Source organism: Tetrahymena thermophila (assembly GCF_000189635.1).
Source record: "Tetrahymena thermophila SB210 genomic scaffold scf_8254814, whole genome shotgun sequence".
Taxonomy (NCBI): domain Eukaryota; phylum Ciliophora; class Oligohymenophorea; order Hymenostomatida; family Tetrahymenidae; genus Tetrahymena; species Tetrahymena thermophila.
Genome location: NW_002476570.1, coordinates 377,919 through 403,233, shown reverse-complemented (window position 1 = coordinate 403,233; position 25,315 = coordinate 377,919). Strand labels below are relative to the sequence as shown.

Below are 25,315 nucleotides of genomic sequence, written 5' to 3'. Positions count from 1 at the left end.
GAAAATTTAGGTTGATTAAAGAATATTATAACGTATTTAAATTAAAATGTTATTTAGTTTTTTATGATTTTTACTTTGTATTAAATAGAATAAACATAAAATAAAAAATAATATTTTTGTTTTCAACAAATATTTTTATTTTTTATAATTTATTAAATTTTTTATTATATTTACACAATATATCATAGAAAAATATACATTTTTGATTATTTTTTCAACAAATATTTTCAAGCATTTCATCATAGTTAGGTTCTTTCTTATACATTCTTTAGCAGAATTAGTAGAAATAAGTTAAACTACTGAGTTATGATTCTGGAGTTTTGCCACACTTAGCTTCAAAAGTTTCAACTAATTTTTTGTAGCAAGTAAAGTTGGTTTCAGATTAGGAGCCAGCTGACTCTAATACAACATTTTATAAGCCAAATCTAGTTTAAATTTAATCAAAGTAGTTTTAGAATTTTTGGTCACCGTGTAGTTCCAAGTTCAACTTTTCAAAGTTTTATGTAGAAGGTGAGGTGATGTATAAATGGAGTAAAGTGCTAATTTTAGCTTTTCTGTTATTAACTAAGCTATCATGATTATGGATACCGTCTTCTTCTTCGTGTTCAAGAATACTTTCATCTTTTATCTTTCTCATAGAGGGAGAGCTGAAATTAAAGAAACTCATTAAAGAGGTCTTCAAAGATTTTTAACTGCTAGTTAAAAAGTCAGAGACAGGCTCACTAGTGAAAGAGAGATCACCCCATTACATAACTTAAGATAATTTTGTTTTTTTAGAAACAGTATCAAATTGTTGTTATAAAGTGAGATTATCAATATCTTTTTCTGAATCAACTTATTCCATCCAATTAACACTGAAAAGATCTCCCAAACAAGATCCAATTAATTTACCCTTGACAAAAGCCTTAATACCACTTTTATTTTAATTAATTTTTAATTTTTATTGTTAATAAATTAATATTTAATTTACCAATAAGCAGCATATGATGATTAGGAAGGACTGGCAGCAGAGACAGCATAAATATTAAGATCAGTAGGAAGGTTTACAAACATAGATCCTGATTCACATGTTTCCAAGTAATAAACAATTTTGTTATACATTTTTTGATTTTTCATAATTTAGAAAGTGGAAATTAATTCATTAGCATACATGTAAGTACTAGGGAAACCAATAATACCTGGAGCTCCGTGATCTGAGAAATAAAGGAAAACCTGATTTATAATTAAGTAAAATAAATATACTTTTTTAATTTCAAATAGTTTAAACAATAAATGGAAATTCATATATTTAATTAAAAATTTTCCTAACTTTATAGGTTTATATATGTTCTAAATTTAATTATAAAATTCAAAATAAGTGCTTACATTATCGTTTTCAGTTGATTCAAGAACTCTTCCAGTTCCTATATTAGCAACGTCGGACTTTTTACCTGTGAGAACGCTCATATAATTTTTAGGGGTAACATCTTCACCTTAGTAATCGATTTTACATCCTTCATAGACGTCATCACCAAGAGGCTTGTTAAAAAGTTTTCCTTTGAAAGGGTTTGATTTATCAAAAGCAACATCGTTGTAAAGGAAAACAATAATGTTTTCAGGTGCAAAACCCTTCTTAACAAGAGTATGGTATGCATGACACACATCTGCTTAATGTCTGTAGTTTTCGTAACCCTTAGAACCAGCAACTAAAACAGAGTAGTTAGCGCAAGCTACAAAAGAAATAAGTCCAATTAAAGCAAAAATAAGAGTTTTATTCATTCTTTCTTTTACCTGTTTATCTATCAGCACTTTTAATAATTTTTTATAAATTTAATAGATATTAAAAAAGCAGATTTATAAATAATTTATAAGGAGCCTAAAAGAAATAATTCATAATTCTTTTACTATGTATATAAAAGAATAAATTTTGTCATTTTAGGCTTAAGATATTACTGAGTAGTAAATAAAAATCCAAACATTTTAAGCTTCTAACATGCTAAGTAAAGAGGTCTAAATATTTTAAATAAGATAAATATTGATCAATCTAAAATAAAAGACGACAAACATTTTATTTTTAAATAGTTAAAAACCTTCAATGCCAAACTTAAAAACAATAAAGTAATAATACTACATATATATATTCTAAAGTAGGATAAATTTGAAAGATTGATTTTATTTATAATAGATCTTACAAAAACTGACTATAATTTCAAAAGATCATTTAAAAATACATTGGGATAGAATAATATAAAAGGATGTAATCTTTTCTTCTACCAACAGCTTTCTGATTGTACTAAAGTAAAAGCTTATTTAATAAAAAAAAGTTTACTAAGACATTTATTTTGAACAATAAAAAGTATTTTAAAATAATAGAGAGAATTATCTAAATTTAAACAAAAATGTTTTAAATATGACTAAAAATTTTATTTTATTTTTACTAAAGCTAAAAAAATTTTTTTAAGCATCTATCTAAGTTATTTTTTTTAAAAAAAGAAAAAAATGCCTTCACTCGGGATCGAACCGAGGACCGTAAGATCTTCAGTCTTACGCTCTCCCAGCTGAGCTATAAAGGCTTAACAAGATATAAAAAATGAATTGGTTAATTCAGATAATCAAAATCTATAGAATAAAAAATAGATGCGAAATTAAATGATACTAATTAAAAAAGTAGAACAAAAACTGTTTTTGAAAGTTAACTCATTTTTTATTTTAAAATTTAAGATAACATGCGAAAAATGCTAAACAAAAAATATAAAATTATGAACAATGAAAATATTTAAAGTTAATTTTTAAATGAAACAGTATTCTATTTCAAAATCACAATAGGAAAGCTGAAATAATAACAGCAATAATGGAGTACTTTAAATAGTTAGATGATGAGTAAGCAGACTTTTCATTACTACTGGTTGTACTGGTTAGACCACAAATTTCATCATAATTAGGAACAACGAAGTTTGCAACACGGTTTTTAAATTCGTCTAAGTCACAATATTAAGTAGTTTGGTCACAAATCTTTTGGTATTCTCCATTATATCTTATCATAATGAAGTTTTTGCTAGAAGTTTTATCTTATCTTAATTCAACAATCAAATTAGCACCATATCTAGTAGGTTTATAATTGCAAAAAGTACCTGCGGGTAAAGTCTTCATGTATGTCTGTTCAATACACTCCCAGCTTGTTAAATTTAAACCTTAAAGCACCATATTGACTGTAGTGTCGTGAGCTGATAAGAAATATCCCTTTTAATTATTTTTAGGGTTAGAAACTTTATCACTTAAAACTTAAACTAAGTTATTCAAGAATGGAGTAACAGTAGTCTTTTTTTAGAGAGGAGTCTTGTATAAAGATAAGTGAATTCTGAGATTATATAAAACTTCCATGTCCTCCTAAAGCTAGGCATCGTTTGTATAATCAGCAGGAAGAGGCATGTTTTGATACTATTAAGCAATAATAATATCCATATAATTGTAAACAGTAAACAAATCAAGAGTAGAGACATCTAAATTAAAAATTTTAGCAAATTTATTAATTTATGGTTAGAATTCTTAAGTGATTCTTTTCCATTCATCACTCTTTTAGTTTTCAGGATTCCATATTTCTTCTTATGGGCAAGTATCACCATAACCAAGAAGAATTTTATCTCTTGGTCTTTCGACAACGTGAATAGGAATAGATTAGTAACCGTTTTGAACAGGATATTTTTCTGTAATTTGAGGAACAGTGGAAGAATCTCTTAGCTTGAAATTAATATTTAATAAATCCTATCTATTGGTAAGGATATCATCTGGAATCTAATCACCAGACTAAGCAGGATATAAACCAGCAAGTAGGCATTAAGCAGACATAATAGTTCTAATTATAATGAAAGGAAAATAAATGAGTATAAAGTAAAAATGTTGATTATTTTTTAATTTACCTATTAAAATCTGTAGATCTGTAGTAGATTTCAGAAGCATCATACTTAGCACTCAATAACTTAGCACCATCAATGTATTCTTTTTTCAAAATCTAACCAAGATAAAATAGCTATCTTTGACCAACAACTGACAATTCTCCTGAGTTAGGTGCTTTGTCTTTTAAATTTAAAGCATTAGAACTGGGGATTCTAGCTCCATGTCTATGGAGTGTAACAATCATTTTTAAATCACTATTGTTTACATCAAAAGTTTGAGCTATAGCCAAGGAAACTATAAGCAAAGAAATAATGTATTATTTCATTTTATTTATAAATATTGTTTTGTTAAATGTTTAAGAAATTAAATAATTTATATTTTATAAATGTGCTGGTTGATACGTGATTATTTAAACCTAAAAATATAAATAGATTATAATTTCATAATGCATTCTAGTACAAACAGCATAAAAACTAAGTAAAAGTTAAGTGTGGGTGGGTACATATTTATTTATGATACATATAATTTCTATTAGTTCTACTGATTTAATTAGAAATATTAGATTTATAAATTTATTTATACCAAAATTAGCTTTATTAATTATACTATGATTAAAATGTTAAATGCATAATTAAATAAATACTTTAAAGAAATAAATCTGATAAAATGGTCTTAGAAGTTATAAATATTCAACTTAATTAAAATTTTAGTACTAACTATATTACCCATCACTAAATTTGTTAATCTTCCTAAAATTAGTATTAAATGTTAATAATAACTTAACTTGTTATTGTTTAGAAAAACCCCCATCTTGTTTGTTTGGATCTATAAACCTTATCTATGTAAGAATATAGCTCTTCTACTAGTTTTCCACTAAAAGTTTGTAAATCCACTTAGTTAAGCTGCATTTCAGTAAATAGACATTAAAGATTTTACCATTTATTTTATTTACCTCAATATAAAAATGATGCTAGCGAAAAAATTTATACACTTCATCATTTACAAAAATATATTTTCGTACTATTTAAAGCACAAACCCGAATAATTTATTTTGGTTTGGATCCTTATATATAAATTTACTTTTTTATTACTGGATGAAATATATCTATTTTTAAACACTTATTTTCCCAAATTTAATGTCTAGATAGAAAAATAGTAAAAAGTAAAAAATTTATTAATTTATTTAACAGATATATGTCTACTCATTTATAATTGAATTACGAAAATCATAAAAATAAAATTTGTGCATATAATTAATTTTAATTCTTTTTGATATAAAGATTAGTAATTTATAAGCAGTTCTAATTTACTATTTTTTAATCATACAAGCTATTAACTATTACTAAAAATTTAATCTAATAAATAATAATGTCTAAAAATTTATTTGCTTTAATATTTAATGTATTTATAGAAAATAGCATTTTTTAAAAATAATTATTAAAGTTAAGATTAACTATTTATAATTTAAATGTCAAATTTAAATAGGTTTCGAATATAATTTATATTAAATTTAAAAGATAATTTAAAAAAAAATATTTTTTACAATTTTAAATTCATTTAATTGTTTCCCATTTTAAATTTAGAATAAAAGTCATTCATTTTTTAATGAATCAGTAAATTTAAAAAAGTAGTAAAAAAATTATGATTAAAAATTTAGATTTTTTTAATCAAAATATATTTTTAAATAAATGAGAATATAATTTATAAAATTAAGTATTGTAACTTTAAATTAAAATATTTCTTTTTGTAAATTTTGGATATTTAATAATTTTTGTTGCAAGTAAATATACTTTTTAATATTATATACAGAATAGTCTATTTAATTAATTAATATTTGTAAATATAGTATAATAAGTAAAATGTTAATATAGATTTCTTTCTTATAGCTAGTTCTATTATTTTAAGATATATTGCTTTTTTTTATTTAATTTAGTTGAAATGCATAATTTCAATATTAGACAGTATTATTTTAATAAACTTGTAATTTTTGCAATTTTACAGGCCTGTATGCTATTTCTGCTTCTTCTTGCTATGGATTGTTTTCTAAAACGATTTTATTATTATTTTAATTATTGTCTAAAATGTAATAATGAGCATTTTTATTTTTCTAGAGCTAATCAAGATAAAGGAGGCGATTCTCTAAAGTACTATTATATTCTCTAAACTTTTCCTAAAGGTCAACATTTATGACATCCTTGTATTTCAAATAGATGTTGTTGATGGAATTTAATAGCTCCATAATTTATTCTTCTTCCATAAAATCTGCAAAGGAATACAAATCATAGCTATCTAATCCAATCTTAATACAATTTAATACTTCTATCATATTTTATTATGACTCAGCCTCTATTGAGTTGCACTCATTTAAATACTTTATCAGTTTATCCACTTTTTGTGATATCTCATCACATTAGTTGTTGTAATCATCTATAGATTATAAATCAACTTCATTCATTCTACTATTCTACTTATTATATAAAATATCTATTGATTTTTAATTGCTGTACTGACAGGCACCTTAAATTTTACTAATTAAAATTAATGTTTGCTAATAAAAAAATTATAGCAAAGATACTCTAATTTACTCAATTAAATATCGCATTATTCTAGATATTATCTCATTACAGAAAAGTTAAGTACTTCTATTATTTGGCATATTAAAAAATTAACAAAAAAAAGTTAAAAATTAAATAGAAATTGTTTTCAATTATCAATTACTTACTTCACAATTATTCAATATGATTTCTTAAAAAGCCTAAGTTCTCTTATCTCTTTCAAACAAAATCTTATATAAAAACTCAAGTACACATCTTGTCACTAAAACTTTGTTTGAAAAAAAACCTGCAAAGCTTTTTAGTTTATATTAGAAGTCACCTAAGCCTGATGTTCACAATAATTTAGTAGTTTTGCATGGACTATTTGGATCTCATACTAACTTCAGAAGCGTGACTTTAAATCCTTTAATTAGCAACTAAGCCAACACTTATTTGTTGGACTTAAGAAATCATGGTCTTAGCGAACATACAGACTCTATGTCTTTACAAGATATGGGCGCCGATTTAGTCAATTTCTTAGAATAAAATAATATTAGAAATGCAATTTTGATGGGACACTCAATGGGTGGAAGAGCTATCATGAGCGCTATGTAATATTATGGAAGCTCGCTAGACCCCTACGTAAAAGCAGCAATTATATGCGATATAGCTCCAGGTAATCTTGTATAAGCTCGTACAGCTGACTTAATGGAAATGTGGGTTATGATTCATAAGCTTTTAGACATTGATTTTCATGGTAAAGAGAGAACTAAAATAGATAAAGAAGTAAGAGCTATTATTCCTAATCCTTAAGTTGCTGTAAGATTTTCTTAAGACTATTCCTTTAAAATAAATTAATAGATATTTTTATAAAATATAATTTAACCAATAAAAATAACATAGCTGCAAATCATATTAATATTATAATTTTTTTTGTTTTCATTAAATAATAAGGGTTTTATGATGATGAATGTTATTCCAGATGAAGAAAATCCTGGATAATACAAATGGAGAGTTAATCTGAAAGCCATTCGTGATTATTATAAGCAAAATTTAGGAACAGAAATTAAAGATGCAAACTTTTTAAAACCTTCATTTGTTATCTGTGGTGCAAGAAGCCACTATATAAATTAATCAAAGATTACAGAATTTGGAAATGTTTTTCCTAATATAGATTACGATAGAGATGTTTACTTTATAAAAGGAGCTGGTCACTGGCTTCATGCAGATAAACCAGTTGAATTTGTAGAAAAAGTATCTGAATTCTTAACTCGTGTCAATTGAGACCTTAAGCTTTTCAAGCAGCAAACAAACAAATAAATAATTTAATCATCAAACAAACAAACAAAAAATTTTAACAATTTTTCAAATAAAATCAATTAAAAATTAATCTGGTTTAAGAAAATGTTTATATTTCTCTTTTATATGTTACTTTTCAATTAATCTAATCATCTTAATGTTTTAAATTATTTCATCTTTTCAATTAATTTTAACTTTATTTTTAATAATTAACAAGTTTTATTATTTTCACATCATAAAACTTTTAAAACTTTTTGTAAAAGCAATTAGTTTTTTATAAGGAAGAATTGTTTATTTAAAAAATAAATAATTTCATAAAAATTTTTAATATTTATTAAAAAAATTTATTAAGTTTTAATTATTTATCTCATTCGAATAATTTTTTATTTTTTGAAAAACTTTTGAATATCTAATTTATAATAAAATAATTTCAGTTTAGAATTTTAAGCTTAAAAATATAGTATTAAGTCATATCTACTTGTATCATAGATATTATATAAATCCTTTGTTATTTTTCTATATTTTAAATATTCTTAGCCATTAAATATGGTTTTATTATATTATTTAACTAATTGAAAACTTTGAATAGGAATATTTATTTAAAAATTTTTTTATTTATTTAACACAAAGAATATTAATTTAATATTATATATAGAAATTCTACAAAAAAACATATATTGTCTATCTCTTTATACATATAAAGGCTACAAATATATCTTTAAAATAGACCTATTCAGAATTAGATAGATATTTTATATTCAACCTGATCATAAAAATATAAATATTAATAAATAACCTCAAAAAAAACAAGTAAAAATTTATGTTTAAATTACCAATTATTATTGTTTGGTTTTATTGAATAATTTCAAATTTCATAGAATATATAAAATCACTGAATTTGTTATTATTTTTAATATCATGAACGCAGAGACAGAATAAAAGATTAAACAATAAATAATAAGATGTGGTAATAATGCTCATCACTTAAAAAACATCATTTATTAAATTTTCGATGACTAAATACCTGAAATTATGATTATTTCAGATGAAGCTTCACGAATTGAAGGTCTTTGTCACGATATGATAAGACAAAATCTCAATTTTAGATATTTATCATGGTTTGAAGGGTGGAAGGTTCTTCTGAGAAGAATTAAGAGGCACATAAAAGTTTCTTAAAAAATCATTAAGTTTGATGAGGAAAATACATATTAAGCCTTCCCTGATTAAGTAAAAGAGACCATCATAAATTATTTCTAATTATAAGAAGAAATTGTTGATAATGTTGACTCTTATTTGAATAAGCTTTTTATCTAGTTCACAGATGTTAAATGCGACTAGTTTTAATACAGTGAAAATATAGATAATAAACTTTATAATTCTATGGACTTTAATTTGCTTAATGAAAAAAATTTTTGTGAAGATTAAATTGCTAATTTGAATGACCTTGTTTAAGTTGCTGTAGAATCATGCAACAGAGCCCATAACATTTAAAACCATGTGGTTCCATTTTAACAAAAATAGGGATTCGAAAGCTTTGCTTATGAATTAGCAGGTAAATCAGGCGAAGTTGAAAACCAATTTAGAGAAATCCAAAAGAATCTTAAAATGCATTCTCACAATTTACATGAAATGAAGAACAATATCAAAAACCATGCTAATTATGCTAAACTAAAAGTAAAAGAAATTCTTGAAATTCTGAATAAAATCTTAGTTGATGAGAAATTTAAAAAATCTGAACCAATAACAAAATTATGTGAGACAATCAATCAAAGCTGTGAATTTTTCAGTACAAAAATAAATGATCAGATGATCACAAATACAGCTTGAAGTTTAGTTTATTAAATAATAATTCAAATACAAAATTAAAAATTTAAATAAATAAAATTTTCATTTATTTTTATTTAATTTTGTTAAAATAAATTCGCTCTTTAAAAAATATTCTATCTAAATTTGAATTAAAAATTATTGTACAACTTTTTTTAAAAATTTTTTTGTAATTTATTATTTAAAAGTTAATCATAAAAATACTTTAGAGATGCTTTATTAAAAGATAGATTTTGTTTTTAATTTTTTTATCAAATTGTACATCAATAAAGTTAATAATTCTACAAACATATTTAAAGTACTTTAATAATCAATAAGATAATGTAATGTTTTGAAAGAAATTTATTTAAAAATAAAGTAGCAATTTATATATAAATTTATGCTTAATTTGTGAAAATGATTACAATTTAGTTAAAAATTATCAAATTTTAAAGAGGAAAAATGCCAATAAATATAAAAACTAATTGATATAAATAATTATTAGCAATGTTTTATTATAATTGAGTTGAAGATTATAATAAATTTGCATGAATTATATATTTGTACAAATTATATTTTTAATTCAATAAAATGATTTGTTTGTTAATGCTTTTGTTAAAATATATCAAATTCATTCTTTGTTATGCGAAATTGATGATAAAAAAATATATAATTACAAAATAACTCATTTCATTTATTAACAATTCTTTATTGATAAAACATTTTTTATTTTTTTAATCTTTAAATGAGCTGATTAAAACACTCATTTTGAATTATTAGTCATAAATAAATAAATATGTGGAAAAATAATTTATTTTCAGTAATTTTAGTAATCAAATAAGCTATTCATTTCCTGTATTTTCATTATTTTAAATAGCATCTTCACTAATTACACTAACTAAAGCTTTTTGTTTTCTCTTTTCTTGCACTGAAAAGATATATACGCAGATGGAAAGCACAACTCCAATTAAAGTTGAGTACATAAGCATAAACATACCAGCTCTTTTCCCTACTCTATCATTCATAATACCATACAAACTAGGAGCAGGTAAGAATCCTAGCAAATTTTATATTGTTTATGAATTACTGTTTGCAAATGCTCTTAACTCTGTTTGAATAGCACTAAGCATCATACCTTTGGTAATATTAAAGTATTTATTTAATAAATAAAAGCTATATAAATTTATTCAAAATACCTGTTAAAGCTGGTACCATTGCTCCTCCAAAGAATAATAAGAGCCAAACAAGTGAGGCAGACGCATAAAAGGCATCTATAAAAGGCATAGGACAAGCTACACTGGCAGATATAACTGCAAACACTATGCACATTATTTTAGCGTTTTAATGATCATATCCTCCTATTTTCTGAGTTATGATGCCACCTATTTTTTAAAATATTTGTTAAATTTATGTAAAATCTTCTTTTGCTATGATATTTTATGTCTTCAATAAGTAAATAATATCTTGATAAATTAAACAAATTGATGATTAGGATATTCAAGCAGTGATTTCATAAATATATCAATTAAAAATCAATCATTGATGTTAATAAAAATGTGATTTCTTATTTTAAATAATTAAAAGAAAACAAATTTCTTTTATTGTTGTTTGCTTACATATAATTTTTATTTTTTTTTTTCTTATATGTGGGGAATTTATCTTAATTTTAATAATTGTGAGTAAATGTATTGTAATTGAAATAAGTGTTTACACTTGATTTTTATTAATATTTTTTTTGAAGACAAATATTAAATTTTTTAATGGAGGAATTTATTTTGTATTATTTAATTGTTTACCAAAAATAACTCCTAGTGTAGGTCCGGTCAAAGAAACGAAGGAATATGTACCAAATACTAATTTTTCATCAGCTTTGAGGACTTCTCTGAAATAATCAGACATCCAAAATTATATACCAGTAACAACAAAGTAAAGTAAGGCAATAGTTAATAGTGCGGCAACGTATATCTATATATATATAATTATATATTATTTTTAAATTAGCTTTGATTTTAATTTATACTAAGTTAATTTTGCTATTTAATAAATTAGTTTGTCTGTCTTATAATAAAAGTAATTGATTAAAAATAAAATTTGGTCTCTAAATGAAAAACAAAAAAGTATCAAATTATATCTAATAATATTATTAATCTGAACAAGTGGATAATATTTATCTATTTGATTTTTGGAAATGTTAACCCAATTAAAATCAAACCTACATCAAGTTAACTAAGATTGGTGATTTTTAAGAATATCAAATTTTTTTTTATTATTTATTTTTAATTAAAATTTTATTTCAAAATTTTGAGCTGTACCTTTGATCTCCATAGTATGCACATAAGTTAGAAAAATCCTTTCTTTTTCTTCTTATCTTTTTTATCTTTTGATTTTTTTTCTTTCTTTCTTCTTACTTCACTTCCATTTTCAACCAAGATTTCATAGAGAGAAGGAGAACGGATGTAAAGCTTATTTTCACTTTGCAAAGCATCATCTTCTGATGAAGTTTCGTCGATCTATGGATCTTTATCGTATTTAGACATATTAACTTCAATATCCTAGGATTTACAAAATATAAACACAAGCAAAGTTGGTGCCATTGAAATACATTGGATGTAAATTGCCCATCTCCACTTTTTATTTTTTAGAAATTGATGTAAATAAACAATTGTTTACAAAGAAAAGATATAATATGTTCTATTAAATATTTACTCCCATTGACTTAGGAAGAGCTGCAGTAATGGCATAACCAGCGAAAACACCAAGAGGGACGCCAACTTAAAGTAATGTAAGCCATATAGTCTTTTTATCTCTACCATAAAGCTAATAAAATATTAAATAAAAAATAAGATATAAGTTGAAAATAAATTATCTAATATTGAATTATTATCTATATATTAATTATATGAATATAACTTAATTACATCAACCCAAACAGGGAAGTAGACCAGCAAGAATACCTAATATTATTAACAAATAAAATTATTAATATTTGCAAAATGTTAAATGTTTCAATGTTTTTGTATGTATTTTTTTTATTTTTAACGTTAAAAATAGCTAATCCTAGCTATTATATTTATTATTCATATCCTAATGCTATTTTATGTGGTTAATAATGTATTATTTAATAAAGCAATTATTAATACCTAAGTAGCCCCTGTGACGAATCTCACAAAATAAAGAGCATTTATTTCTTCAATAAATGTGAACAAAAATAGCAATCCGACCATGCACATAATTGTGGCAATCATTACATATTTAGATGGAAACTTCATATAAGCTTTACCAGCAATAAACCCAGCACTAACTATACCAAAATAAACTAGTGAACCAAGAAAACCCAATTCTGAGTCACCAATATTTAAATCCTCTTTGATTTACTAAGTAGCTGCAGGGACAACTCCATGATCGATATTCAGAAGAATATTACTTAAACAAATAATAAAAAATACCAATTTAGATCCCTTTTTCTCTTATTATGGTTCATCTTCTTATTCACATTAGGCTTTTTCTTCTTCACTTTAAGGATTCACTATATTTGAGTGGATAACAGTGCTTTTGTTCTCTCTCTCATCTTAAATGGTGCTAATAACTTTAGCATTTAATTCTTCAGTATCTTAGAGAATGCAGTCGTCCAATTTAAAAGAACCATTTGCATACTATTCTTTGTAATGCTCGTTGTTACTTGACATAAAAAATAAATTGCTAATTTTTATGATTAATTTTTTTAGTTAAGTTGTTATTAACTCTTAGTTTTTGATATACTTTTTGATTTGCTATTGACTTCTTTTAGGAAAACTATTGTCTTTTTTTTAATTTTAAGAATTGTTTAATATTTTTTTGCTGATAAGTCAATATTCTATCTATTTTGAAGATATTTCTAATACACACTTGATCTTAATTAATAGTCTTATATATTGATTGCTATGATACCATTTATATCATAAGCAATTTAATTTTAACAAGTTAAGTTTTTTTTGTGATATAGATAGAAATTCAACATTTAATCTTAATCTGTAATATAATTATTTCTAACTCTAAAAATGTATGACTAATAAATTAATCTATGTTAATTTATTCTTATTTAATTTTGTAACTATCTAAACAAATTTGGTATTTAATTTTAGATTATTTACTAAGTAATAAATTTACTTAAATCTAAAACTATAATAACACAATTACATTGATTAATTTATAATAATTTATTTATTCATTCATGCAATTAATTTTATTACTTTATACTTTAGCAAGGTGTTTAATAATTAAATATTTTAATGTGGGAAAAGCAAATATTATTACTTAAAAAATAATAATTCATTAGTAATATTAACAATATATATATTTGTCTATCGCTGAAACAATAAATTTAATTAATCAATTAGTTTATCCTTATGATACACGAGATAAAAAATTGACAAAATTTCCAATTTAAAATTATTAATTTTCGTACTAGTTAAAATTAATTAGTAATATTTCAATATTTGTTTTGTATTTAAACTTTTATTTTTTTATATTTTATAAAATTCTATAAAATGAGTTTATTTAAATCATTTAAAGATTGAAAAATAAATATTTGTTTTCAATTTCAAAAATAAAATATAACTAATAGTTTTTGAAATTCAAATCTAAGTTAGTTTAGTAAATGAATTTTATTTTCATTTTTAAATATGTTTATGACTTTATTCATTTATTATATTTGAGTATTTGTTATCTCATTTTTTTAGTAAGAAATTAAATTATTTAAAATTTATAAAAAAAAATATTTTTCAATTGATTTCATTTTTAAAATAATCTAGAAAAAATACAAATATAAATACATAATTAGCAATAAATAAAATAATTGGCAAACGTAAAATAAAATTGTTAAATATTCTATGATTTATTATAAAAAAGTAAATAAATTTTTGTAAAATTTAAATTTTTTAAATAAAATCCAGTAGAATTTAAAACTAATGTGGTGGTCAGTTATAAAAGTTTAATAATTTTTTTAAATAATTATTAAAAAATAAATATTTGTTTAAAGCCATTTTTGAACTTTTTGAGAAAAATAGAAAAAACCAATAATGTCAATTAATATTTGATAAACAATCAATGATAAAATAAATTTACTTAAAAAGATAAATATTTCATTTAGTATTTATAATATTTTTAACAGATTTATCTACCTTTTAAATTTACTAATATATTTCCTTAAATTTTACTATTTCATTTAATGTAAACTATTAAATTATAAACCAGAATACATTTATTTTTGATAAATAAAATATTCATTTTAGTTTTTAAATATTAAGATAATAACGAAAACTCCTTTTGATATGACTGATATATATATATTTATTATAAAGGTTTTTAATTGATTTCAAAAAAGATAACTATGAAATGATGGATTATTATTAATTATTTTCTTTTGAAGAAAAAATTACTGAAACCTAAATTTTCTGCATTGATTATGAATATATATTTATTAGGGATTTAAGCATTATTTTAAAACCAATGCAATTTTTAAAGAAAAAATTATACTTGTATTCAAAAAGCAAAGATATAGATATTTTTTAAATAGTTAGAGCAACAATATAGTATAGGAATAAGGAGGACATTAAATAGGAGTATTAAGCCAGATATTATTATTTATATAAAAAATGGTTAATAATTTGTCAGATTTAGGCTCTCCTTCTACACACGCTAATAAAGCAGGTTAGCCTACATTCTAAGCAAACAAAATATCAGAAAATGTTATTAATTAACTCTTTGAATAAGACTTGGAAGGTAGAAATATGAGGCAATAATTGAAAAGCTCAAGTGAAACATACAAGGATAACATTTAGTTTGCAAATAATCATTTTGGAAACGATGAAAAAGTTAAAGAAGTCATTTTTAGAGCAAAAAAGGCATTTTTCAACCATAAATTCAGTACATAGGAATTATTAAGATCCTAGCATTTATATAAATTAGCTCATGAATTAAAGTATACTCCTGATAAGAACTTAAAGTCTTATCCTGATGTTTTAGAAGATGGGTATAAAGAGGTTTTAAGGGTTAATGATAAAGACTACGAAATAAGAGACGCACTGGTTAAATGGTATTAACACAGATTAGAAATGATTCAGTTTGTATAAAAAGAATTACAGAGATAGTATTTTTAGACATTTGCATGCGATTTGGATGATTATTCTGAAAATTCAAAGAACATTAGCATCTAATTAAAATAAAGCTAGGAAGCACAAGTTGAAATAGAAGATGTTATAAGAAATTTAAAATCTGAAAGATTTTTTAGGAATTCGAAGCAGTATGAGCGTAAACATCTTCCTGAGCTCTCAGTGGTTTCATCAGGAAATATCATAATTGAAAAAACTTTCGCTAAGGCTTTAAAAAACTTCCCTTATATAACCTAGAATCATATTAAAGCATATTTTAATGATTATGTTAGTCAACATTACTGTACTAGAAAAATAAAGAAGATAAGATTAATAAATGACTATTTACCATATAAGATTCAATTTATTAACACTATGAAAACTGCAAAGTAGATTTAAATGCACTAAAAAAATAACTTTAACTATGAGTAAGATGAAATGTAAAGAGAAATTAATAAACTATATGGAGTTAGAAGGACTTATTTGCTTGCAAGTGACAAATCAACAATTGAAAAAAACGTGGCAGAATTTTCAAAGCAGCTTGGTATTAAAGAGGATGTTAATATTGACTATGGTTGTCTTTTATTATTTGCTATAGATAAAAAATTTGAAACTGTAATCAACGAATAAAGCGAAACATACTTAATATTCTTTCCTTATGACTTGAAATCTCCCTTTATGACCATGGGTAATAATAAAATAAATTCTTTAAATATTCTAAAAATATTATTTCTGAAGTTAAAATTTCTAAATAAATTAATTTTGTTTGTATTTTTGTTAAATTTTATATTTTTAAATCAATTTAGCTGCATAAAAAAAGTTTGGAGATTAAGCCTCGGAATTGATGAAAACGATTGAAAGTGAAAACAAAAGAAAGGATAACATTAAAATTAGGAGTTGCAAAACATGGATTGATAAAATTTAAATACTTTAGGCAGAAGATTCTGATACAAGAGAATAGAATGCAGTTTTTGCTTTGTATGAAGATACTTTGATAAATGGTTGGTTAAAATTCTTGCTTTACAGCGATGAAAATCTAATTAATCAAAAAATTCAAAAAGACATAAGTGTACTAAAAGATAGAATAATAGCAATTCACAAAAAGCAGTTTGAAGAGATTTTCTACTAGTTCTACTAAAGGTATTTCAAGTTACTTTTTATAAAATCAAGAAAATCAGTCATCAAGATTATGAGCTACATGAATTATTTCCGTTGCTTACAAAAAAACATGAATTTGGCTTATGTTTAATTGATTACAGGTAAATCAATTGAGGGAATTTAAGATATTAAAGCAGATACAAAATATTCAGAGTTTGATGCTTCTATGCCTCTGTATTAATAGTAAGAAAAATTGTCATAAAATAAATTATATGATGAAAGATTTTTCTTAACCAACCCATCAATTGCAAACTATGGTAACCTTACAGAATTCAACCTAACAAAAGGTGTTAAATCTTCAAAAGAGGATTACATAAAAGTTGGTGGATAGGCTACAGTAACAAAGGGTAAAACTTTATCTTTTTATGTTTCATTATAATTCATAAGTTTAGTAAAATTAATATTCACTTTAAATTTTATTAGAGAAAAAATTTGATAATAAAAATGGATTAAGATTTAAAATTTAATATTTTTAATAAAATAAATAGCATAAGCTAAAAGCGGGCATAAGGCTAGTGAAATTAAAAGTAGTAATAATAAAAAAAAGGAAAATAATAATGCAGAAGAAGAGGCTGTATAAGAGGAGTCTAATGTTTTATATGAGGAAGAAGTCATAACATTAGAGAATGACATAATTACTATTAAAGATCATAATAATATGAAAATAATTTTTGACACTTCTGTTCATGACTTCCACATGATTTTAGAAAAAATTGGATAAATATGCTCTTTTTACTTCCATTTTAGGATTAAACATGATATGTCTTAAAAAGATAAAGAGAAAGGAGTCTTTAAAGATACATTTGACAGAGAGGCTCTCATAGATATTGTATTGAATTTGGAGTCCCAGTAAATTAAATAAAAATAAAAATAAAATTTATTCATTAATCCACTATTCATTTACAAAGGTATTACTTGAACAAAGTTAAACTCTTAAGAAATTTGAATTTAATTTTAAAGAACACTTTCTATCCAGACTTGAGGAGCTAGTTGATTAAGTTAATAAGTAACATCATGGCTAGACGCCCCAGAATGAATTTGTTTGAAAATAGTATCTTTTAATGCTATCATTTTGAGATATAAAACCTATAATACTTCAACGAGATTGTAGAAATTCTAATTAAAGATACAGAAGAGGAGGAAGAAAAAATTAACCATTTAAGACGCAAATTAAACCCAAACCCAACTGATAGACTTCAAATATTTCTTTCTTTATTAAAGTAAATTTGATTTTATATTTTATCTTTTAATAATTATTTTCCCTTCGAATAACATTTTTAATTTAAGATTTATTTTTTAACCCTATTTTGAATTTAGATCTAATTTTTAATATTTAAAATTTTCTAAAAATAAAACAGAAATCCAGGACACGATAGGAAATTCAATTTCTATACAAGTAGTTTTGCAAAATTGATTTTAAATATTGAGCAAAATAGAGAATAATTTTCCAAATTAATTACTTCATCATAGACTGAACCAACTATGAATGTCAGTGAAATACTGAAATGTGAAAACGCTTACTTTAAAGAGTTGCTAGATCTTACTAAAAAAGTAGTGTTTGATAGTGATGGATCTAACCTTTATTTGGACTTTATCGATTTTCGCTTTATAGAAAAAGATGAAACTCTAGATTAACCTGAGAATTTTGATTTAATTATAAATAAAGTTTAAACTTATATTGATGAAAGACTTTCTAAAGCAGAAAGAGACAAACTTTCTTTCGATGCTTTCAGCATGCTAGAATTCATGAAAGTTAGAAAGAAATTTAATAACTTTTTGTTTGGATTATCAAGCCTGTTGGAAACTTATCGTTTGCAAGTTTCTAGAGTAAGCGAAGATTTCAAAGAAAAATTTGAAAATTCTATTGATATAGCTGGTTTAGCGACCACAACTTTAGATGCATAAAGAAAGAATTATTTGAAGCTTCTTTTAGATTTAGATGCTATTAAAATTGCAAAAGATATACTAGTCTTAGACAACTGGGTGGTACCAATAACAAAACAATAAAGCTTGGTATAACTAACATAATATTTAGAATCACTAATTTTGTGCAGCTAACTTACCTAAAATTTTGTGATAAGCAACAATATTTACTTTCAATCTGTATTGAATGATATGCCTAAGGAGTTCTTTAAGAAGATCAAGTAGTCTGCACCTGACTTTTTTAAAAACGTCTTTGATAAAAAGAAAGCTATTGCCAATGAAACTATTACTTTTGTTCGTAACTAAGAGTTATCAAAGCCCAAAACTACAACAACTCAGGAAGAGGGTATGAAAAATTTAAATTAATTTAAATAGATCTATAAAATTATATTTTAATCTTAAAAAAACAATGAAGTAATTTGAATTTAATTTAATTTAATTTAAAAAGGAACTGGTAAGATTTTATCTATATAAGTATTCTGTAAACGAGTAAAGAGAGAAGTTTAGTTTGAAGCTATGAAAATTTAAACACTTTTGTAAAGAAATGCTATCGAAAAATTTTCAAAAAAACTGCCATTCGAAACCCCAATTTTTAATTTTGTTCCTCTAACACCTGTAAAAGAGATCGTATTAAACATAAATCCAGTTAAGGATTCACTTCTTGATGCAAGAACTAATGCTTAACTTGAAGAAGAAATAGATTCTAAGGGCGAAGTATTCTTTGATACTCTTGGTAATTATCACTCCATAATTTTTAAATTTTAATTAATGTCAAATTTCTTAATTAGGATGTGCTGTAAAAATTTTCAATATGCCATCAGTAGAGCAAATAAGTAATATGACTCATGAAGATTTTGAATAAGTTATGGAAAGATATGGTCTAAATAAAGTAAAAAAATTATTAGCTCCTATAAAAATAAAATATTTTTAATCATTTTAAGTTACCAGAGCTATCAGATGATGATGAATATTTTGCAGATGAAGACTCAAAATGGGAAAAATCTCAAACTTCAGGTGGTAAAGATTGGCTAAAAGCATAAGAATAGAAGTTAGAAAAAGACATTTGTATGCTTTTACCAAACAAGAACATCTAAGTCAACAAAGTAGCTTTTTACTAACCAGTTGATACAAATTTTTTTATTAAAATAATTTCATTAAAATTAAAAAGGGAAGCACTACCTTGAAAGGTTATAGAAAGAGAGAGTTTTTGCAGCATTAACACCTTTTATATTTGAGAAAGACTTAATTATTTGTTTTATGGAAGATTCTAGGTAATCTTTTGAATATATTATCTTTCTGCACTTTTGAATGCTCACTGGAAGCCAATACTATGGATATGTTATATTTCATTAATGGACAGCTAGGTTATGAAAAGTGTAAGATTGAGACAGGTGGTGGTGAAGAAAATGAGTAGTAGTAAAAATCTGTATCTACCATTAAGACATTAAAAGACTTAGCTATGGTAAACAAAAAAGCAATTCCTATATTTAAAAGGAATGAGCTTCGATTAAGGAGAGACATTGAAAACCTAAAATCTCTTTTAGAAAGAATGGAAAAAAATATTTAGACTATTAGAAATAATCCAAAGATAGCAGATAGTAATGATGCTATCATGAGCTATTTAGAAAAAGTATCAAACAGACATTTCTTATCTTGTCTCTTGCTTCTAATTTAGCAGCTTAATATATCTAGAGAAAAAGAAGATTATGAATTTATGTTTAGACTTCGTTCACTAATAGTTGATCTTAATTTCCCTTAAATTTAGCATTTAGCAAGATATGAAGATGGAAAGATATTGCTTGCAAAAAATATTGATATTGATGACGATTCAGCAGATTTTACCTAATCACCTGATTTAAAAGTGTATGATAGTAGCTCTGATTTTATGAATTTGGTACGTGTCATTTTTTGGGATTCTCGTCCAAAAATTGAAGAAAGTCTTCACTCAACTATAGCTATTTTAAATCCTAATAGATACTTTTTCAACTAATTCTTGAGGTTTGGATCTATACTAGAAAAGGGTTTGATAGGTAAGACTATTCAATACAAAATATTTTTTAAAGAAACCTATTTTTAAAAAAAGGTATGCCTCAATCCAGAGTGACTGAGCTTTCAGTCACTAAGAATTCCATGGATTTCATAATTAATAATTTCCTTAGAAGTAACTTTGTGTTTGAGTAAGATGATCCATTTAAATTTGAGCGTATGTGCACGAAAATAGTTAATCTATAAGTACGCCAGTATATTCTGAGAGAAATATACTTATGCAGAAAGATGAATATTCTTCCTTTTGAAATTATTCCAGGGAATAAAGATCCTCTCAAATAAATTTCAAAGCTAATCAAAGATAAAATTAAAATCTCTCTGGAAAAGAATGGTTTACAGTCAAGCTTAAATGTGAAACAGCAGATTGATAAAAAAAATGCTAGTTCGAGTGATGAATAGGATCAGTAGCCACCTCCAGAAGAAAATGTAACAATTTATTGAATAGTTAACTAAATTTAAAAAAAATAACAAAAAAAAAAAAGTTATTTAATTATTTTATCTCAAATGTAAAATTTTAAAATTTATGAACTAATTAAATAATTTGAATTAGAAAATTTTAAAAAAATAATATAAATAATTTAATTTAAATTTTAGTTTAAATAAATAAAATTTATTGAAAAAATATGTTTGAATTGATTTTAATGAAGAAAATACCTTAATTAAATTCATTTTTATATTTAAAATTAAAAGATAATACTTGATATTTGCCTTAACTCTTTCTAGGTATAAACTCTTATGTATCAGGAAGCAATTTAATTCTACTATGAAGAAAATCTTGTAATGTCGAAATGGATAAATAAGGCTAGAAAAAAGGTAAATATATTTATTCAAAAAATATTTTGAATTAATTATATTTATTTATTTATTCTTCTGATTTTTAAGTTTAACTCTCAATCTAATTTATTATATAATTGAATAGGAGTCAAATACTTAGTCTAAATCTATGATTGTTTATGATCCTCTTTAAATAAATAAAGCTTTTTCAACAGGAAGTTTATAAGTTCTTGATATATTATCTATTTTATCTAATTTTACAACTAAAGTTTATTTTGATTCAACTGAAATAAAAACACTAAATAAAAATGAAGCCTTAGTCATATCTAAAGAAGATTTATAGAAACATTTGCATGGAATAAATTTAGATTTAATTGATCTAGTTGAAGAAAAATATAGTAAATCAATTCATAACATGGAGTAGAAATGCGACATTTTGGAGAAGGATGTGTAATTCTAAAAGAAATGGAATAAGCTTCTTTAAAAGAAAATAGAATTTTTAGAAAAAAACATGCAAAATATTGTGGAATCATAAGTAGCATCTCGAAGCAATGATCTTATTTACGAAATATAACACTTATAGAAAAAGGCTAATTACACAGCTGATCAAAGATAAATTGATAAAGTTAGAATTTTTAAAGAAATTTAAAAAAATTTCTTAGATCAGCTTCGTGAAAATGAACAAGTAAACGAAAATATTCTTAGCAGATTCTATGATTTTCGCTAAGGATAAAAATTAGAAGTCTTCAATATGGTTGAAGGAATCAAAGAAAACAATTATAAGATGCTAAAAGAAGCGATTAATAAAGCCCTAGAAGACCATGGAGGTATTTAATTTTTATTTTTTTAATGATTAAATTGTTTGATCATTTTAGTTGTAATTTTGCCATTAGTAGTTTTAAAATATAATTTGGTTTGAAAACAAAATAAAATTATGCTTATAATTTAATTAAATTGAATCATTTAGTAAAGATTAAAAAAATAATTTAAAATAAAATTGCATTTTGCTTTTAAGATTTATTACAATTTAAAGTTATTTAATATTAAATGAATAGGTTCGAATTAAGCTTTGCATGCAATAGATGCTATTTGGAATTCTACTTGGGATGAAAGAAGAGAAGAAGAGCACAAAAAGAAACAAAATGCTCATTAGTAGTAGGTTTAATTATAGCAGCAATTTTTACAGTAATAGCAATAAATAGTTACTTCTTAAAGAATGATGAGGACTAATCATACTGAAGAGAGCGTAGGACATCATGAGGAGGAGATTTTAAATTTGTAAAGTAATGTTAATATGATAAACTAGCACCCTAATTCTTAGTAAAATGTGCAGACCTTAACATAGCAAAATATCAATTTATAAATGAGTGCATTGCAAAATTAGATGTTCGAATTCAATCCTATTGATACCTTACCTGTTGATGTTTATGAAAGAATTGAGTTTTAAAATAAAGAGGTCTATAAGTTACTTAGCAGTTTCAAATTGATAAGAGCGTTTTATAATATGAAATTGGCATGTATGATGGAAAAGTATGAGCGAAGAATACAATAAATAAATGAAAATAATTCTTCTAATGAATAGTTATATAGAGACAAAAAAGAAATGTAAGCTCAAACAGAGAACATGAAGGAATAAGTTCTCTCTTTAAAGAAAACAATGGCAATTATGGAATATCAAAATGAGATATTGAGAAGAGATGTCCAACGCTCTCGTAAAGAGAGACTTAAATCTATGAAAGTTATGAAATAAAAAGATGATAGAATACGAGCTTTAGAGGAAAAGGTAGAACAAAATTTGAAAGAGAGGATTGCTACTTATAACAACATACATTCTTAGACTCATATTTCCCGGAACTTTTCAGTTTAATCAATGCGTAAAAAGCATAATAAGACACTTGGTAATAGTTTGCAAAACGGAGGCACATTAAATTAAATTGATTCTAGTCTAGTAATTTAATAATAGAACGGAAATATATTACCTTAGAGCACAATTAAATCGTAATAGTATAATCTTTAAAACCTCAATACAGTTTAAACCAATAATTTAATTACTCAATCCTCATAAGTGTAAAACTAAAGAGTCATCTCATCAGCTCATCCAGTCCTTGCTAACTCATAGCTTTCCTAATCTTCGTATATATAGCCTAATTTATAAAGTAAAAGACCAACAACAGCTTTGATCACATCAAAATCAACTTAATTACTTTTTATGAAATCTTCTGGAGTATAAAAAAGCGAAAATCCCACTTAAAGAGTTCCTTCTCCACCTGTTGTAATTTAAAATAATTACCAAAGTTAGCCTTCTCAACCTTAGGCTTCATATTAATAACCTAAGAAAAAGCATTTACATTTATCTGGATTGCTAACGAGACCAGTTTCTAATTAAACAACTCCAGCTAATAATAATAAACAAATTAGCAATCCAAAAACCTTATCTATGACATACAAAATTAAAAACACAATAAATTCTAATTAATAACCACCACAAAATTGACATTTATCAAAGTCTAAGATTTGATTTATTGACAAAATATTAAACTAAATAATTAATAAATTTATATAATTTTTTGTAAGAAGAAGCAAGAACTATAGAATAATTTTTAAAAACAACAAAATTTAAGTAATTAGGTATTGATAATATTAGAGAATTTAAATTGAAAGTAGAAATATATACTTCATGTTTATTTTTATCAAGTCAAAAAGCAATATTTATTCAATATGTATTTTCTTTTAAGTAAAAATTTAAATAAGAAGGATTCATTTTTTGTTTCATTACTTTACAAAAAAATCAAACAACCAAGCAGCTTATTCTTTTTATGAATGCAAAATATAATACTTTAATTAGTTCATTAAATTCTTTAACTAAATATTTGTGATTTTAGGATTTAGTATATTTACCAGTTAAAACACAGATCAATTAATTGAGTGACGTTTTAAATTATTAAGCAATTTTTATGAGAAATCAAAAATAGTATCTAATTAATTTTTAGTGTTTGTCTTAAATCAAAAACCTATGGCTGAGAATAGTAATTAAGAGTTAATAGATTCTAATAGATAGATATAGTGATAGATAGATAGATTAGTAATTCTTCTTACTTAATGAGAGTTAAAATTTAATGTAAAAGTTATTTGAGTTTAGTAAACGTATTTCTTATTCAAAGATATTTAACTTTTTCAAATATTAAAAGATAAATTTATTTAACCTATTAATACATGTTTTTATTTAATTTACTAAAATTAAGTTAAGCATTTTTCTTTTCAATTCTATTTTATCGCATAATTAAAATATGAATTGCTTATAAATATTAATTAATTTTTTTTTACCCTGTATTCTTATGATTTATTATTAGATAATATAAATGCAAATATTTAACTTACTCTTATTCATTTAAGAAAAAAATGAATATTAAAATTAAATTTTATTTGTTACTAATTCAAGCTACACGCCACTCGTTTTTAGCTCTTTGTACTGAACAGCAATAAATAATTTATAAAAGCTCAAAGGTGCCTTTTAAATTTAAACTTAATGGTAGTAAAACAACAAAAAACTATAATTTCTCAAAAAACATATTTACTTTTTCTCTTTTATCAAAATTATTTTTTGTATTTCTAAAATAAAATTTTTAATTTTCAACAAAATTATGCCATTTACTTTAATATATTTTTAAAAAAGATTTCCTTAATTTCGATAAAATTATTTCCATTAAATTATACTCTAGTTTTAATTAATTCATTTTAGTTACTATCTTCGGAGTACTTTTATTTCAGTAATAAATA

At 23.8% G+C, this 25,315-nt stretch overlaps 7 protein-coding genes across 7 annotated transcripts; 3 read left to right on the top strand and 4 right to left on the bottom strand. All coding sequences in view use genetic code 6, as the record gives it.

Annotated features, from left to right (window-relative positions):
* Positions 1-214: 214 nt before the first annotated feature.
* Positions 215-1,758, bottom strand: TTHERM_00415600 (peptidase C13 family protein; the record flags this gene model as incomplete). The annotated part of the gene is made up of 3 exons (XM_001007224.1): positions 215-914; positions 971-1,212; positions 1,366-1,758. The coding sequence occupies 3 exons, from the start codon at positions 1,756-1,758 to the stop codon at positions 215-217; spliced, it is 1,335 nt and encodes a 444-aa protein (XP_001007224.1).
* Positions 1,759-2,796: 1,038 nt separating this feature from the next.
* Positions 2,797-4,198, bottom strand: TTHERM_00415620 (histidine phosphatase family (branch 2) protein; the record flags this gene model as incomplete). The annotated part of the gene is made up of 2 exons (XM_001007225.1): positions 2,797-3,832; positions 3,897-4,198. 2 exons carry the CDS (start codon positions 4,196-4,198, stop codon positions 2,797-2,799), a joined length of 1,338 nt encoding a protein of 445 aa, XP_001007225.1.
* A 1,623-nt stretch (positions 4,199-5,821) lies between these two features.
* TTHERM_00415630 (hypothetical protein) lies at positions 5,822-6,529 on the bottom strand (the record flags this gene model as incomplete). The annotated part of the gene is made up of 1 exon (XM_001007226.3): positions 5,822-6,529. The coding sequence occupies one exon, from the start codon at positions 6,527-6,529 to the stop codon at positions 5,822-5,824; it is 708 nt and encodes a 235-aa protein (XP_001007226.2).
* Positions 6,530-6,611: 82 nt separating this feature from the next.
* Positions 6,612-7,691, top strand: TTHERM_00415640 (alpha/beta fold hydrolase; the record flags this gene model as incomplete). The annotated part of the gene is made up of 2 exons (XM_001007227.3): positions 6,612-7,226; positions 7,362-7,691. 2 exons carry the CDS (start codon positions 6,612-6,614, stop codon positions 7,689-7,691), a joined length of 945 nt encoding a protein of 314 aa, XP_001007227.1.
* A 933-nt stretch (positions 7,692-8,624) lies between these two features.
* TTHERM_00415650 (hypothetical protein) lies at positions 8,625-9,533 on the top strand (the record flags this gene model as incomplete). Its single annotated transcript, XM_001007228.1, has 1 exon — positions 8,625-9,533. The coding sequence occupies one exon, from the start codon at positions 8,625-8,627 to the stop codon at positions 9,531-9,533; it is 909 nt and encodes a 302-aa protein (XP_001007228.1).
* Positions 9,534-10,342: 809 nt separating this feature from the next.
* On the bottom strand, positions 10,343-13,195 carry TTHERM_00415660 (MFS transporter; the record flags this gene model as incomplete). Its single annotated transcript, XM_001007229.3, has 7 exons — positions 10,343-10,644; positions 10,706-10,891; positions 11,306-11,474; positions 11,822-12,136; positions 12,216-12,326; positions 12,428-12,463; positions 12,650-13,195. 7 exons carry the CDS (start codon positions 13,193-13,195, stop codon positions 10,343-10,345), a joined length of 1,665 nt encoding a protein of 554 aa, XP_001007229.1.
* A 1,947-nt stretch (positions 13,196-15,142) lies between these two features.
* Positions 15,143-24,032, top strand: TTHERM_00415670 (hypothetical protein; the record flags this gene model as incomplete). Its single annotated transcript, XM_001007230.2, has 13 exons — positions 15,143-16,325; positions 16,444-17,142; positions 17,284-17,644; positions 17,704-18,015; positions 18,154-19,064; positions 19,167-19,451; positions 19,507-19,607; positions 19,660-19,821; positions 19,887-20,748; positions 20,802-21,190; positions 21,455-21,577; positions 21,684-22,365; positions 22,594-24,032. The coding sequence occupies 13 exons, from the start codon at positions 15,143-15,145 to the stop codon at positions 24,030-24,032; spliced, it is 7,509 nt and encodes a 2,502-aa protein (XP_001007230.2).
* Between the last annotated feature and the right edge of the window lie 1,283 nt (positions 24,033-25,315).